Here is a 15,508-nt window from a genome sequence, read left to right on the forward strand (position 1 = left end):
TCATTAAATTACTCTTTATCCTGCTAATATCCCTTGTCTTGCAGTCTATTTTGGCTATCATAGCCACTTCAGCTTTCTTATGGTTGTGTGACCTGTCTTTTTCTATCCTATTATATTTTCCACAAGAAGCCCTTGTGGCATAGTGGTTAAACGTTCGACTGCCAACCTAAAAGTTGGTGGTTCGAACACCAGCCACTTCATGAGCGAAAAATGTGGCAGTCTACATCCATAAAGATTGACAGCCTTGGAAGCCCCATGGGACAGTCCTACTCTGACCTGTAGGAGCACTGGGAGGCGGTGGGTTTGGTTTGGGCTTTGCTTTCATAAAGATTAACCAGAAAAACCCAGCTCACTGCCGTGGAGTCAAATCCGACTCATAATGACCCCTCCTTGGGCTTCCGAGGTGGTATCACTATGGAAGTAGATTGCCCAACCTTCCTTCTGAGGAGCGGATGGTGGGTTTGAACCGCCAGCCTTCTGGTTAGCAGTCAAATGCCTTAGGCACTATGCCACCAGAGCTCCCCCGTAAAGATTACAGCCTTGGAAACCCGATGGGCAGTTCCACTCTCTCCTATAGGGCCACTGTGAGCCAGAATTGACTCAGCAACTTTTAAAAATTATTATATTTTCCAAATCTATTGCTCCATGAAATATGAATTCCATGTATCACTCTCTGTTTCATAAAGTGCTCTCACAGATGCTCACTGTCTGAAATGCTTTGGATATAATTTTTCTATATTTACCATGGGATATCATACTAAGGAGTAAGTCATTCACTTGAGAAAAATGCCTGAGTTGTTGATGACACTTAAATATGATAGCAGAGCTATGTCACAGGAAGCTCTTATTCCTCATGTACTTTTCATTATATGTTGACAGATGCCATCAAATTGATTGTGTCTCATAGTGACCCTGTGTGACAGAGCAGAGCTGCCCCAGACACAGGGCTTCCCAGGCTGTACTCTGTGTGAAGGCAGGTCACCAGGCCTTTCTCCCCCAGAAGCCACTGGGAGGGTTCAAACCACCAGCCCTTCAGTAAGCAGCTGAGCTCTGAACCACTGCACCACCAGGGCTCCTTCTCCCATGACCCGTCCATTACGCGCAAACGCCTGCCGTAAGTTATAAGGGCCCCACCGGCCTGTGGTGATTTTTAGAATTTGGTGCCAACTGTGTTCGTGACTTCCTGAGCTTCACCAGCACCGCCTTCATTATTGCAGACCAAAGAGTTGGGGCCGTTTCAGTTTGTCTTTAAATATCAGCAGCTCCATCTCCTAATCGTTTCCGTTGCCCCTTCTGGTCTTTGCCAGTCTTCACGTTGGTGAGACAAGGCCACAGGAACTACTTCCTGGATCAAAGACCTGTGCACCTCATGACTTACAATCCAGACACCCGGATTTTCTAAGCAGCTTCCAAAACCACGGCACTTTATCAAACCCAAATTACATAGACCCGGGTCGGGAACTACAGCCCATGGGCCTAATCTGGCCCACCACTTGATTTTGTACATAAAGTATTATTGGGACACAGCCAGGATCATTGGTTTAAGTCCTGGCAGTGACTACTTTGCAGTACCATGGCAAAGCCTAGTAGTTAAATAGAGACAATATGGACCTGTTGCTTGTCACCATCAAGTCGATTTTGATTCATGGCAACCCCGAGCGTGCAGAGCAGAACTGCACTCCATGCGGTTTTAAAGGCTGTAACCTTTGGAAATAGATCACCAGCCCTCACTTCCGAGGCCCCTTTGAGCAGCTTTCAAACACCAACCTTTCAGTTAACATCCAGCATGTGGCTGTTTGTGCCACCCAGGGACTCCATCTATATGGACCATAAGCCTAAAACGTTTACGCCTTTGCCAAAAATATTTGCTGACCCCTAGGAGCTCTGGTGGCGTAGTGCCTAAGGCATTTGACTGCTAACCAGAAGGCTGGCGGTTCAAACCCACCAGCCACTCCTCGGAAGTAAGGTTGGGCAATCTACTTCCATAGTGATACTGCCTCGGAAACCCAAGGAGGGGTCTTTATGAGTTGAGCCTGACTCAACGGCACATCCAGACAGCACATAACAACAACAACAACAGTCTACACTGTGTAAGTTCTACAGTGTGATAAACTTAGCACCTGGTAAACTGTGTTGAACTAGGGAGCACGGTAACATGAGAACTCCAAGTCTTACCAAATAACTGGCCTTCCAGACAGGCTACCTGGCCCAGGTGAGCAGAATGTAGTCTCCCTGCCCACCCCCAACTCTTCCCCAGACCCTCCCTACTTAAATAACACTGAGACTTTGGAGAAAAATGGTTTCTGCCTGTGGAACAAGGAGCTGACCCAGTCGAGTCAGCTTCTCGCTTATCATCCCTGGATTCTTTTCACAAATCGTTCTAGTCACGTGATTTCCTCCTAAGATCACTGACATGACCCCCTCATGGCTTCACATAGGAACAAAGTGGTGCATGGTGTGCTGATGGGCCTGATTTAAGCCTTTAGAGAAAACTCTTAAACAAGAGACTCCAATTAAGAAACTTCCAACAGAATAATTCCAATGGTCAGTTCTATCAAAAAGAGAAACTTGGATATCCAGGAAACAGATGATTGGAAATTCACAGTCTCCCCCTTTTGAAAGAGGAAAGGAATGGGGGAGGTGTCGGTCTAATACTTTATTTAATGCCCCAGCCAACCTCCATGTGATGCTGAGGACATCTAGTGGTTGATGAGAAGAGAACTACGTTGTGCTCACATGGGACAAGCATGGGCTGGTGGTCCTGGAAATTACCAGAGACATTGAGGAGGAGGAGAGAGTCAGGGGGCTCAGGGCATGTCCCCCTTCACTCGAGATGAGATTAAACCAGCACACCCAGAGTCAAACACTCACACACCTCTCCCTGTTTTCCTTGGGCAAATTATTTTAATGTATGATCAGGCTTTTGTTTACATTTTAAAAAGAAGGCATTCGTTCATTTTTGGAGCTAGAAGCTTTGGGGGCAAGCACTGAATGTATAAAAACGTCTAGCAAGGTCGGCTGAGTTCTGACTCAGGGCTGGGCGCTGTACTGACCAGCGGTCCTGTGTGCTGAACAGTTCAGGCCTCACCACGCCCCCTAGAGGCAGGAGCTGGAGAGATTCTATAGGTGGAGAGGCCACCTCCCTTCTGAACGTCTGTTTATCTGTTTAACTGCCATGTAAACACTCAAGGTCACCAGCTGCTTATTTAAACGTGAAGAGAGTTTGATCTTTACTGTTTCCACAGAATGAATTTGTATTCTCTGCCGCTTTGTGCAGGTGCCAGTTGAGTCTTTTTTTTTAATTATATATTTGTTTATTGTGATTTGGGTGAAAGTTGACAGAGCAAAATCATTTTCTACACAGCAGTTCATACACATTTTGTTTCATGACATTGGCTGCAATCCCCATAATGTAACAACTCTCTTCCCACTTCTTCCCTGTAATTACCTCTTCCCTGTGTCCTTCTGCCCCTGCACTCCTGCCCCCTGAGCTGTCTCCTTGTGCAAACACTGCCCCTCTGTTCTCCCGGGATTGATTGCTCTAAGCGGTGTATCTACCTGTTGTAAATGTTCACCCTCTATGCCTGTCTTTTGTTTGGCCAGAAGCCACAGGAGTGAGTTCAATTCCAGGCCCGAAAGGTGACTGGGGCCAGTCTTGGAGGTTGCACCATAATTGAGTTTTTTCGTATAGATTTTTTTTAACCACCTGTCTCTGTACTTGTTGAATTTTCCTCTCTGGGCCTCATGATTTCAACCTGATCTCACTCCTCTCTCTGCCTCTCTTTAGAACTGAGCATGCAGAATTCAGAGAGTGGATCCGAGTCACCAGCATCTGTGACTTTGCGTCCGTCGGTGGCAACCCCGGCATCCGGGGCCCAGCCCGTGCCCGCCTCACCACAGGTAACAGAACAGCCCAGCTCTGTGGCCCAGGTGCCCCAGGGGAGATCCCGTCCACCCACAGTGCTGAATCACTCTTTTGGGTGTTAAAAAGACAGAGAGAGTTACATGGGCAGTACAAACAACAAATATGAACCCCTTTGCAAATACAATACTGAGTTGTCAATGAAAGCAAACATGGGTATAGGGACGGATAGATGGATGAACAAGCTAAACAATTATGTATGTCTAAATGAAGAGTGTATCCAAGATCATATACAGGGTTGGCAGACAATGGGCCTCTCAGGGTGCAGAAGAGTATGAAGGGATGGACACTGGGAGGAGGTAACTATGGGGAGGAAGTGGGAGGGGAGCTGCTGCATTGTAAATTTTGGTCAATGACATGAGACAAAGTATATGTGAACTGCTGTATGAAAAGTGAATTTACTCTGTAAATCTTCACCCAAATCCTAAAAAAAAAAAAAAAAAAAAAAGTGCTATGAGGGAAAAAAAAAAAAATGCTGGCATTGGTAGAGATAGATAGTAGTTCTGGTGGCACAGTGGTTAAAGCATTGGGCTGCCAACTAAATGGTCAGTGATTTAAACCCACCAGCTGCTCCAAGGGAGAAAGATGAGACTTTTTGCTTCTGTGAAGACTGACAGCCTTGGAAACCCCATGGGGCGGATCTGCTCTGTCCTGTAGGGGCGCTGTGAGTCAGAATTGACTTAACAGCAGCGGGTTTGGTTTGGGCTTTGGCTCTGTAAAGATTGACAGCCTAGGACACCCTACAGTGCAGTTCTACTCTGTCCTCTAGGAGCGCTGTGAGTCAGAATCGACTTCATGGTAAAGCATTTGGTTTTGGTGGCAGAGAGAGAACTCTCCATTCTTCTGAATTGACTTATCCGCCCCAAGACAGCTGCGATGGGACCAGCCATGTCTCTTATTTTGCTTCTTCACTATTTGTTAAGTAAATCCCACCCAAGGAAAGATGGTCTGAAAATAAACCATGCCCCGGAATCCAACTTAGCTTATGCTTCTTGTGTGTGTGTGTGTGTGTGTGTGTGTGTGTGTGTGTGTGTGAAATAAAAACATATACAACAGAACTTTTGCCGTTCCCATGTTTTTTCACATGTTCAGGTAGGTCAGTGACATAAACGACCATGTGCAACCAATGCCACTATCCATTTCCATACTCTTCTGTCTTTCCCTACCTTTTCATGGCCGTTTTCTCGTACCTTGGAAATGGCCCTCAAATCCAGAAATGCATTACAGATAAGAAAGCAGGAAATAAGTTAGAATTCTTCGAGTTTAGTGCAGAATGGAATCTAACGTTGGAATGAGTATGTTCTGTAAAATTTGCAGATAGATAGGCTTCCGTTCGGGCCCTCCCTACCTCCGGATGTCTGCCATGAATTACAATAAAACATAAAGTAGACAGACAGAAGCAGAAACGGAATCCCGGGGGAACAGAAACTCGAAGGAGTCAGCAAGGATTCCCTGTGACCGTATGACCACCGACGATTCACCAGCAGCAATCTAAAAATTAGGAGCACAGCGAAAGAAAAGATGAAGGGCAGAAAAACGTATTGGCAAAAGGGCAGACGTGGAAGCAGCTTCAGTCTCGGTGGGCAAAGGGCTTGCACTCCACTGCTGCCCTAAAGAAGGGCCCTGGTGGCACAGAGGATGAGTGCTCGCCTGCTAACCTAAAGGTCAGCAGTTCTGACCTACTGGAGCTCCACAGGAGAAAACACCCAGCAATTTGCTCTCGTAAACATTACAGCCCAGGAATCCCCGTGAGGCGATTCCACTCTGTCCTATGGGGTCACTACGAGTAGGAATCAGCTCGAGGACATGCAACACCACCTAACCTAAAGGTCAGTGGTTCAAATCCACCCAGCAGCACTGCGGAAGAAAGGCCTGGCAGTCTGCTTCTAGAAAGATTACAGCCATGAAAACATCATGGAGCGGTTTTACTCTGTAACATGGAGGTTGCCATGAGTCAGAATGGACTTGAGGCAGTGGGTTAGAAGCGGTTGACTCAAGTCAGAATGTACAGTACAACTTTAGCTTTTGTTCAAATATGGCAGCGGGGGCCGGGGGAAGGGCTTGGAGGTCCCTCTGAGCGAATGACCAGACTCTTCCCGCCAGCAAGTCCTGGCCTCACTGAACTTGTCCTCATCAGCCCTCCGGGCCGCTACTCCCTCGGTCCTTCTCCCAAGGCCCTCTCTCTCAGGCACTTCCTGGGCCTGGGTGGGCTCTGTGTCCCTCTCCGGTAGCCAAAGCAGGGCTTGTCCCAATGTCTCTGCCAAGGCCATTGCGCCCACCCACGGTGCCATCAGGCAGCCCCTGGCAGAGGTCCTTCCAGGCGCCCACCCTCCCTGGTGGCCTCCACCTGCCCCCTGACACACACGCACACACACTTTCTCTTCCTCCCTCACCAGGCATGCAATGTCTGTTCCCTACACTAAGCCTCCTTCCTCAGGACGCCCTTCCTTACCAGCTCGGCCCTCACCCACAGGCCACATGGCTTCCTGACAGGACCACTCAATCTGGCCGGCCAACTCCTTAGTACCCAGTGCCCAGCTCAGCTGCTGTGAAGACAGATGCTCTTTTGCTGGTATCACTAATACTGCTTTTGTGTTTTAATTATGTTCCTTGAACACTTAGAGGGCAGTGTGGGAGTGTGATGGGAGTGGGAGTTTATGAACTCAATTATTTAGAAAAAGAAGCATTGCGTATTACATAGTCACCCCAGCTGTTAGGTGCCCTCAAGTGGATTCTGACTCTTGATAACCCCATTGGATAGAGTAGAACTGTCCCAGGGCACTAGAAGCTCTCACTCCTCTCTGTCAAGAAATTTAGAAGACAGAGACTTGGCCGACTGACTGAAAGAGATCCATATTTGTGCTCGTTGCAAAGAAAGGTGATCCGATAGAATGTAGAAATTATCAAACAATATCATTAATATCGCACGCAAGTAAAATTTTGCTGAAAATAATTCAGAAATGGTTGTTGCAGTACATCAACAGAGAGCTGCCAGAAATTCAAGCTGGACTCAGAAGAACGTGGAACAAGGGATATCATTGCTAATGTCAGATGGATCTTGGCAGAAAGCATTTAATGACTGTGCAAAGACATGCAACTGTGTGGATCGTAACAAATTATGGATAATACATGGAACCTGTACATAGACCAAGAGGCAGCCCATTGAACAGAAAAAGGTGATACTGCATGGTTTAAGATGCAAATAATCTGGGAAGCTGGACTATATGAAGAACATGACATTGGGGTTGGAGGAAGACTTGTTAACCACCTGCAATATTTGGACAACACAACCTTGCTTGCTGAAAGTGAAGATGACTTGAAGCACTTCCTGATGAAGATCAAAGACTACAGTCTGCAGTGTGCATTATACCTCAACATAAAGAAAATAAAAGTCCTCACAAATGGACCAATAAGCAGCATCATGATAAATGGAGAAAAGATTGATGTTGTCAGGGATTTCATTTTACTTGGATCCACAATCAATGCCCATGGAAGCAGCAGTCAGGAAAGAAGATATCATATTGCACTGGGCAGATCTGCTGCAAAAGACCTCTTTCAAGTGTTGAAAAGCAAAGATACCACTTTGAGGACCAAGCCGTGTTATTTTCAGTCACCTCATATGCGTGCAAAAGCTGGACAATGAATAAGAAAGACTGAAGGAGAATTGATGTCTTTGAATTATGGTGCTGGTGAAGAATACGAAATATACCATGGACTGCCAGAGGAGCGAACAAATCTGTCTTGGAAGAAGTATAGCCGGAATGCTCCTTATAAATGAAAGTGACAAGACTTTGTGTCACATGCTTTGGACATGTTATCAAGAGGGACCAGTCCCTGGAAAATTACATCATACTTGGAAAAGTAGAAGGTCAGCCAAAAAGAAGACCTCAACGAGATGGATCGACACAGTGCTGCACGATGGGCTCAAACATCGTGCCGGCTGGGAGGCTGGCTGGACTGGACAGCGTTTTCTGTTGGACATGAGGTCTGCAGGAGTCAGAACCGACCCGACAGTACCTGACAACAACAGTCTTTACAGGGGCAGATTGCCAACCAAGTCTTTTCTTCCATGGAGCTGCTGCTTCAAACCATCGACCTTTCAGTTAGCAGGCAAGCACTTAACCACTGCGGCACTGGGCTCCTTAGAGTCCCATTACCAGCGACATTTAGGGTCCCCATTGAAAAAAATCACAGGATCACAGTCAGGCTTGCAAAGCCCCAGCCGTTCAACCACACAGCCCTTCTATTGCTCTCTTGGCTTTGGGTTGCATTTTAGTCCTGCACGTTTTCATAGCTTTGTTCACATAGTTAGGACAAGGGCTAACCAGCACACTAACCAGGCCACCCTGTGAGGACCTGGCTTATGAGACCAGCGATGGGGCTGGCGCAAGGGGCTTGGAGCCCAAAAACCTGGATGGAGTCCAGGTTCTGGAAATCTATTTTCTGAGGCTATAAGGAGTTCCTTAACCACTCCACGTCATTGTCCCTCGCGTGGAAGATGGGGGCATGTCCAGTGTGGACTGGAAACTGGGAGGTGCCATCGAGTGCTGTCCAGGGGGAGATGGTATAGATGGTTTTCCGGCTGCCTCTCCTCACACAGCTGCCTCCCCCCATCGCCCCGTGACAGGGCCTCCTCACAGACTGAACTATCTAGGAAAAGCTGCCTGGCACCAGTGGGGCACACATGCTTCTGTGTGAGTGAGAGGGAGTCTGTGTGTCTGTGTGTGAGTCAGTGTGTCTGTCTGTGTGGTGAGTGAACGTGTCTGTATGTGTGAGTCTGTGTGTCCATGTGTGAGTCTGTGAGTGAGTGCGGGTCGGCCTGTGTGTGCACGGTGCATGAGGTGAGTATCCGTGTGCGTGCGTGCATGCGTGTATGGTGTGCACATGTGTGACACATCAGCCCTGACACGGCACCAATGCAGCAGGCAAGCAGCAGCTCTGGTTGTAACCCCTGTGTGTTGACGAACGACCTCTGACCTTCTCAATGTCCTTCTCACCCCTTCCCTTCCAGCGGGTGTTGGTCCAGGCAGCGGGCTCCACACCCAAAGGGGCCCAGATGCAGCCGATCTCCCTCCCCAGGCTACAGCAGGTGCCACAGCAGGTAAGGACAGCCCCACCAAGCCCAGCCTGGCGATGGTGGTTGGGTGCCATCAAATCGACTCCGGGTCATAGCCACCCCATGTCACAGAGTAGACTGCCCCGCAGGGTTGTTTACTCGTGTGTTTATTGATTGTTGTTGTTGGGAACATACACCAGTTCAGCCATTTCTCCACAGACAGCTCAGTGGCGTTGACCATGTTTCCCAGGCTGTGCTACTGTGCTCATCCTGCTTTTCCCAGTTGTCCCTCCCCCACGCGCATCAACTCAGGTCTTTCTTTTATAGGCTCTTCCCCGTGGAGCATTCTTTTTTTATTATTTATTTTTTTTATTGTGATTTGGGTGAAAATTTACAGAGCAAATTCACTTTCCATACAGCAGGTCACATACACTTTGTTTCCTGACATTGACTACAATTTCCCACAATGCAACAGCTTCCCTCCCACTTCCTCCCAACAGTCCCCTCTTCCCTGTGTCCATCCCTCCATGCCCTCCTGCCCCCTGAGCTGTCTCCCTGTGCATAAACAGCCCTTCTTTCTCCCATGATTGTTCTCTCCAAGGAATATATCTACCTCAGGTAAATGTTCAGCTCATATGCCTGTCTTTTGCTTGGCTGGAAGCCACAGGTGTGGGTTCAATTCCAGACCTGAAGGGCAGCTAGGGGCCATAGTCTCAGTGGTTCCACCAGGCTCTATCAGACCAGAAAACCTGGTCCCCTTTTTTTTCCCCAAATGATTTTGAGTTTTGTTCCACATTGTTCTCCTTCTCTATCCAGGCTCTCCTACATAGATCCCCCTCCTAGTGGTTGACAGTGGTAGCCAGGCACCATCTAGTTCTTCTGGTCTCGTAGTCGTATAGGCTGAGGATCGCATGGTTTGCCAGTCGCTGGAACTAATTCTTTCCATGAATCTTTGATTTTCTTCATTCTTCTTTGCTCTGGACGAGGAGAAATCCATCATTGCATCTAGATGGCTGCTTGCAGGCTTTTAAGATCACAGTCACTACTCACTAGAGCAGGAGGTGGAACAGTGTTTTGTATGGTATGTTATGCCACTGAGCTTGATGTCCCCGTGGAGCGTTCTTGCCGTCATCTTTACAGGAGCAGATCCCCAGGTCTTTCTCCTGCAGAGCCGCTGCGTGGGTTCAAACCACCGACCTTTCAGTTAGCAGTTGGGCACTTAACCATCGCGCCACCCAGGCTTTATCGGCACGCAGGTAGCACTGCACAGTCCAGAGTAGTCTCTTAGCAACAAGTCCTTTTTTGTCAGTGCTGCCCCTTTTGGTTTGATGTCTTCCATTTCTCACCCAGCAGATTTTTCTGGTAGCTACATAAAAATATGTACATACATACATACATCTGTTACTGTGCATAGTTTCACAATAAGCCAAGAAAGCTGACGGCCTTCCGTTCATTCATAAATTCTGCAAGGACTGGTGAGCAAGCCAACACCCAGGGGCACCGACAGACTCACAGACAGACAGCACGGGTTTCCGGATTGCAGAAGAAGGAGCGTGCTGGGGAGACTGATTCACACACCAGCACTGCACCCCCAGATGGGTGCCTCTTCCGGAATTAACTTATAGAACAGTAAAGCTGGAAAGCTTGAGCCAACTGTCATCAGGTCGTCAGTTTAAACAAAGTGTGATCTGTAACTGCGGTCCACAAAGCTTTCCTACAATAAAAGGCCACAGAGGAGGTATTTTTGGCTCTGCGGGCCAGAGGGCCTCTCTCCCAGCCACTTGCCTCTGGTGATGTTTGGACAGCAGCCACAGAGGATATGTAATGAGTGGGCGTGGCTATGTGCCAATAAAACTTTATTTACAAAAATGGTGGGCAGGCCAGATTTAGCCCAAGGGCCAGAGTTTGCAGACCCCTGCTGTGTGAGATGCTGTATTAAAATTAATCCAGGCTCCTGCCCAAAAGGAACCAAAAGTATCATACAGAGATGGCCCAGACCAGAGAATGGGGGTCTCTCACCAAGGGGCCTAGATTGGTAGCAGCTTAGAGGTGTTTCCATGGCAACTGTGTCAATGAGAACGGGGAAGATTTGCAGGGTTATGAAAAGCAAAGGCTCAGGCAGACCCAGCAAGGAACCAGGCTTTCAGACCAGGCCCCAAACCTTACTTCTGCACTCATCTGTCAGGTGACATCTTGAGGGAGGAAGGGGACACTTAGGCCACTTGTGACTCCAGAAGCTTCCCTGCCCCCAGGGGCTAAGCCTGCTTCAGCTCTCTCTGGGTGACTCTGTGTGTCACCTGGCCCCTTGCCTTTGATTTCCTCCCCTGGGGACACCACCCCACGTTTCTAGAACTTTCTCCTAGCATGCTTGTTGTTCTAGGGAATTGGACCAGTGCAAACCGTGGCTGGGTATCCTAGCAGGTGGCATCAGCCCTGTCCTGCAGCCCCAAGTAACAGCTTTCAGGGATGGCCATGGTGAGACTTGGGCATAGTCAACGTGCCAGCCTTCGACTTCCTCACCCTAAAATTAGGCTGAATTGTGCATCCATTAAGATTCCCTCTGCTAGGAAGAAGGAGAGACAGGAATAGAAGGAGGAAGCGGAATGGGTGGCTAATCGCCTCCAGGAACAGTGACTCCTTTGTTTAACTGGATGGTGCCCAACTACTATTACTGAATGTTTTGATCAAGGATTCTACGGAAGAATCTTGATCAAAGGGGGGACAATGCAGAACAGAATTCCAAATTCTCATAGCGTCCAGAGTTTCAGGAGCCATTGATAGGGGATGAACCCTAGAAACAATTGCCCTGAGATAATCTTTAAACTTTAAACCAAAAATATCCCCTGAAGTCTTCTTTAAACGGTAGTTAAGCTTAATTAGTCCAGAATGTCTGCCTTGAGCCCTGGGCTCTTGTAAGAACTGTCTACATGGGATCCAACTGACAACAGCAACTGCAAAGAGCAGCTAGCAGAAGGGGGTGAGAGTGGGTGTGCAAAGTGAAGGATGCCATCACTATCACCGGATCCCACATGCAGAAAGCCTTGGCATATGTTGTGCTGTGGATATTCCCAACAACAAAAGTAAATGAAAAGGTTTTCTCTGCTGTGATGTTTGGAGGCTCTGCACACAGAGGGCTAGGTTTCCAGCGTCCGCCCGCAGTCACTCACCGGGGCCTTGAACTGCCTTTCAGACCATGCGGGCCAGAGGCCGAGGTTCCTCCCTAGCCCTCCTCTCCCCGTCTCCCCACTCAAGCACCATGCAGCCTTCCACCTCTGCTCACACCTTCACACCCGAGTATGACTCTGAGGACCCCTGCCCCTGCCAGGGAGGGGCACCAGGGCCCCCACATGGAACATCGGGGGGCCATGTGGAAGAAAATAGCTTGACCCCTCTTTCCTGGCGGGGGTTCATACTCCAAGGGTCTGGTTCTGTCCTCGACTTGGGCTTCCGGTCCAGCAGGGTCATGCCCTCTGCCCCCAGGGCTGCAGGCCCTTTGCCCTGTAGGCTGTGGCCGTCGGGAGTCCAAGCAGAGAGGGCAGGCCAGGGGAGGTGAGTGTCACTGCTCCACGCTGTCGGCTGGCGCTTCTCCCCAAGCTCCCCGGACCGCTAGACCGGCTTAGGATGGGAGCTATCATTGTCTCCTGCTGCCACACATACAGGCAAGGGGCCCCATCTCCCTCATGTCCTGTGGAGGAAATGAACCACTGCCACAGAACCGCGCATGGCTGGCGACGGGAGCCACAAGACTCTGGCTCATGCCCAGTTCTCTTACCATTTGAGCTCACATGGATTGTGTAGCCTTTACTGTCTTGGCTGCTAACCAAAAAGTCAGCAGTTCAAACCTACCCAGCGGTTCCACAGGAGAAAGACCTGGTGAGCTGCTCCCGCCTAGGAAACCCTACAGGGCAGTCCTGCTGGGCCACGTGGGGTCCCCGTGAGTCAGAATTGACTCAGTGGCACCCAACACCACCACCACTGTCTCTCCTAGCTTCTTTGTAGAAGGACTGACTGTGGGCGGGGAAAGCTACAGCTTAGTATTTACTAACCACGCATGAAGGGCAGAATAAGACGTTCTCAGGGAGACACTGGAAAGACACTGGGACAACGTGCGCTTTTGTTGCAGGTCCAGCCCGTGCAGCATGTCTACCCGGCTCAGGTGCAGTACGTGGAAGGGGGTGACACCGTCTACACCAACGGAGCCATGTACGTGTTCCCTCTCCCCCTCCCCTGCTTTCACGACTCCTCCCCCTCTTTCTCTTTGGAGCTTCGTTTGTAAAAGTTTCCCCTTTTATCCACTTGATGGGCATCTGGGTGTTGCAAACGGTGAGTGCACTCGCCTGTTAACCAGAAGGTGGGAGCTTCGAGTCCGTTCAGAGCACCTCGGAAGAAAGGCCTGGTGATCCCCTTCCAAAGAATCAGCCACCGGAAACCCCGTGGAGCCCAGTTCTACCCTGACACACGCGGGGCTGCTGTGAACCGGAGTGGCCTCAGCGGCCGCTGGTCCTAGTCTAGTTCTGTGCAGTTTGATTCCTGGGAGCAGACTCATGTCCCAGCACCACGACAGGGATGCAAACATGTCCTTGTCCACAGAGAGACTCTCACATGCAGCCCCGTTCTGCACTCTTAGAATTCTGGGAGGATCAGCTTCCAGTCGCCAGCATAGACCTGCAATGCGTCCGAGACCAGAGTCTGCAAGTTGGCATTGTATGGCATTTTCATAGGCCGTGACTCATCTTCCATATGTCATGGGCTCCATCTTGGCTGGGGTCCTTTGAAACTCAGAGAAGGCACTCACACCAGAGAGGCCCCCACAGTGAGCTCTCTCTCTGACAGACGGACGGCCTATGCCTACAACCCTGACCCCCAGATGTACGCCCCCAGCAGCGCCGCATCGTACTTCGAGGCGCCAGGCGGTGCCCAGGTGACTGTGGCAGCCTCGTCCCCACCAGCAGTCCACTCCCACAGCATGGTGGGCATCGCCATGGATGTCACGGGGACCCCCATCATCTCCAGCACGGGCGCCTACCTCATCCATGGGGGGATGGAGAGTGCCAGGCACACCCTGGCCCACACGTCCCGGTCATCGCCAGCCACGGTATGTAGGAGGCCCTGCCGGGGCTCCGCGGGGTAGACCATGATAGATTCGCAGCAGCGGCAGCAGCGGCAGCTGGGACAGTGAGTAAGAGGCGAGGAGAGGGCTGCTGCTCTGGGGCTAGCCGCAGGCAGGCCGTGCAGCCCAGGGCGGGACACTCAACCTCTCTGAATCGCATTCTCCCTCAGTAAAAAGAGGAGACTAAATCATATGTCACAGGCTCTTGTGAATATTGAATGTAAGTGAAGCATCTCTGTCACTGGGAGATGCTGCTGCTGCTCTTGTGTCACCAATATGATCAGGAGCCTATTAGAGACTGAGATCGGTCCATCTATATGTAAAAAGCTGGGCTGAATTAAACAAGAGGAAAATTCCCCTGAAGAACTAGACCCAATCCTTCCCACCATGCTCCCATCCACAATGATGATTTACTTGCTTTGAAAATTTTGTTTCCCAAGTGTACTTTTATTTTTCAAAATAACAGAACAAAATGAACCCTTCTTGGCATACAGTCCTATGAATTTTAACACATGTACAGGTTTGTGTGACCACCACCACGGTCAGGAACAACAATGCCATGGCCCAGAAACTGCCTCCTGGTGTTTTTTGTGTTATAACTTCCCCCACCCACCCACCCACCCACCCATGAGCTCTGGCAGCCATCCATCTGTTCTCATCACAATAGTTTCATCTTCTCGGGAATGTCATCTGAGTGGAATCATATGACATGTAACCTTGAGACTGGCTTCTTTCACTCAGTATGGTGCCTTTGCGATTCACCCAAGTCATTGGATAAATCAGTAGTTCATTCATTTTTGTTGCCAAGTAGTATTCCATCCACCCGTTGAGGGACATTTGAGTTGTTTCCAGTTTGGGGGCAGTTGTGAATCAAACTGCTGTAAGCATTCACCTACAGGTTTTAGCATGCATGTGTGTTTGCCCTTTTTGTGTGGGTATCTAAGGTGGGCTTGCTGGCCTATACAGTGAGTGTATGTTTAACTTCAGAAGAAATCACCACAGTTTTCCTGAGTGGTTGCATCACCATGGTTCCCTCCAGCAACATAGGAGAATTCCTGTTGCTCCACTTCGTTGTTGTCAACACTTGGTATTGTCGGTATTTCTCACTTTAGCCATTCTAATAGGTGTGCAGAGGTTCCTCTTAGGGGTTTAAATTAGCGTTTCCTTTATAGCTAATGATACTAAGTGGCTTTTTGTTTGCTTATTTGCCTTCCAAATTTGTTCTTTGGTGAAGTTCAACTCATTCTGCTGTTTTTTAACAACTGGGTTTTTTGTTTCTTATTGTTGAGTTTTGAGAATTCTTCATATATTCTGGATACAAGTCCTCTGTCAGACATGTGATTTGCAAATATTTCCTTCAAATCTTTAGTGTGTCATTTTATACTCTTAAGAATGTCATTGGCAGAATAAAAAAAATAAT

The 15,508-nt window shown here is 49.0% G+C and overlaps 1 protein-coding gene across 1 annotated transcript in view; it reads left to right on the top strand.

The window, feature by feature from the left end:
- Nucleotides 1-3,795: 3,795 nt before the first annotated feature.
- The window catches only part of RFX2 (regulatory factor X2), a 42,670-nt gene continuing 30,957 nt past the window's right edge, over nucleotides 3,796-15,508 (top strand). The window contains exons 1-4 of the mRNA XM_007954452.1: nucleotides 3,796-3,900; nucleotides 8,934-9,023; nucleotides 13,102-13,181; nucleotides 13,812-14,073. Of these exons, the coding sequence (XP_007952643.1) occupies nucleotides 3,796-3,900; nucleotides 8,934-9,023; nucleotides 13,102-13,181; nucleotides 13,812-14,073 (537 nt within the window). The remainder of the gene's footprint in view (nucleotides 3,901-8,933; nucleotides 9,024-13,101; nucleotides 13,182-13,811; nucleotides 14,074-15,508) is intronic.

This window comes from Orycteropus afer, unplaced genomic scaffold (assembly GCF_000298275.1).
Source record: "Orycteropus afer afer isolate SDZICR_OR568_19922 unplaced genomic scaffold, OryAfe1.0 scaffold00461, whole genome shotgun sequence".
In the NCBI taxonomy this organism is placed as follows: Eukaryota; Metazoa; Chordata; class Mammalia; order Tubulidentata; family Orycteropodidae; genus Orycteropus; species Orycteropus afer.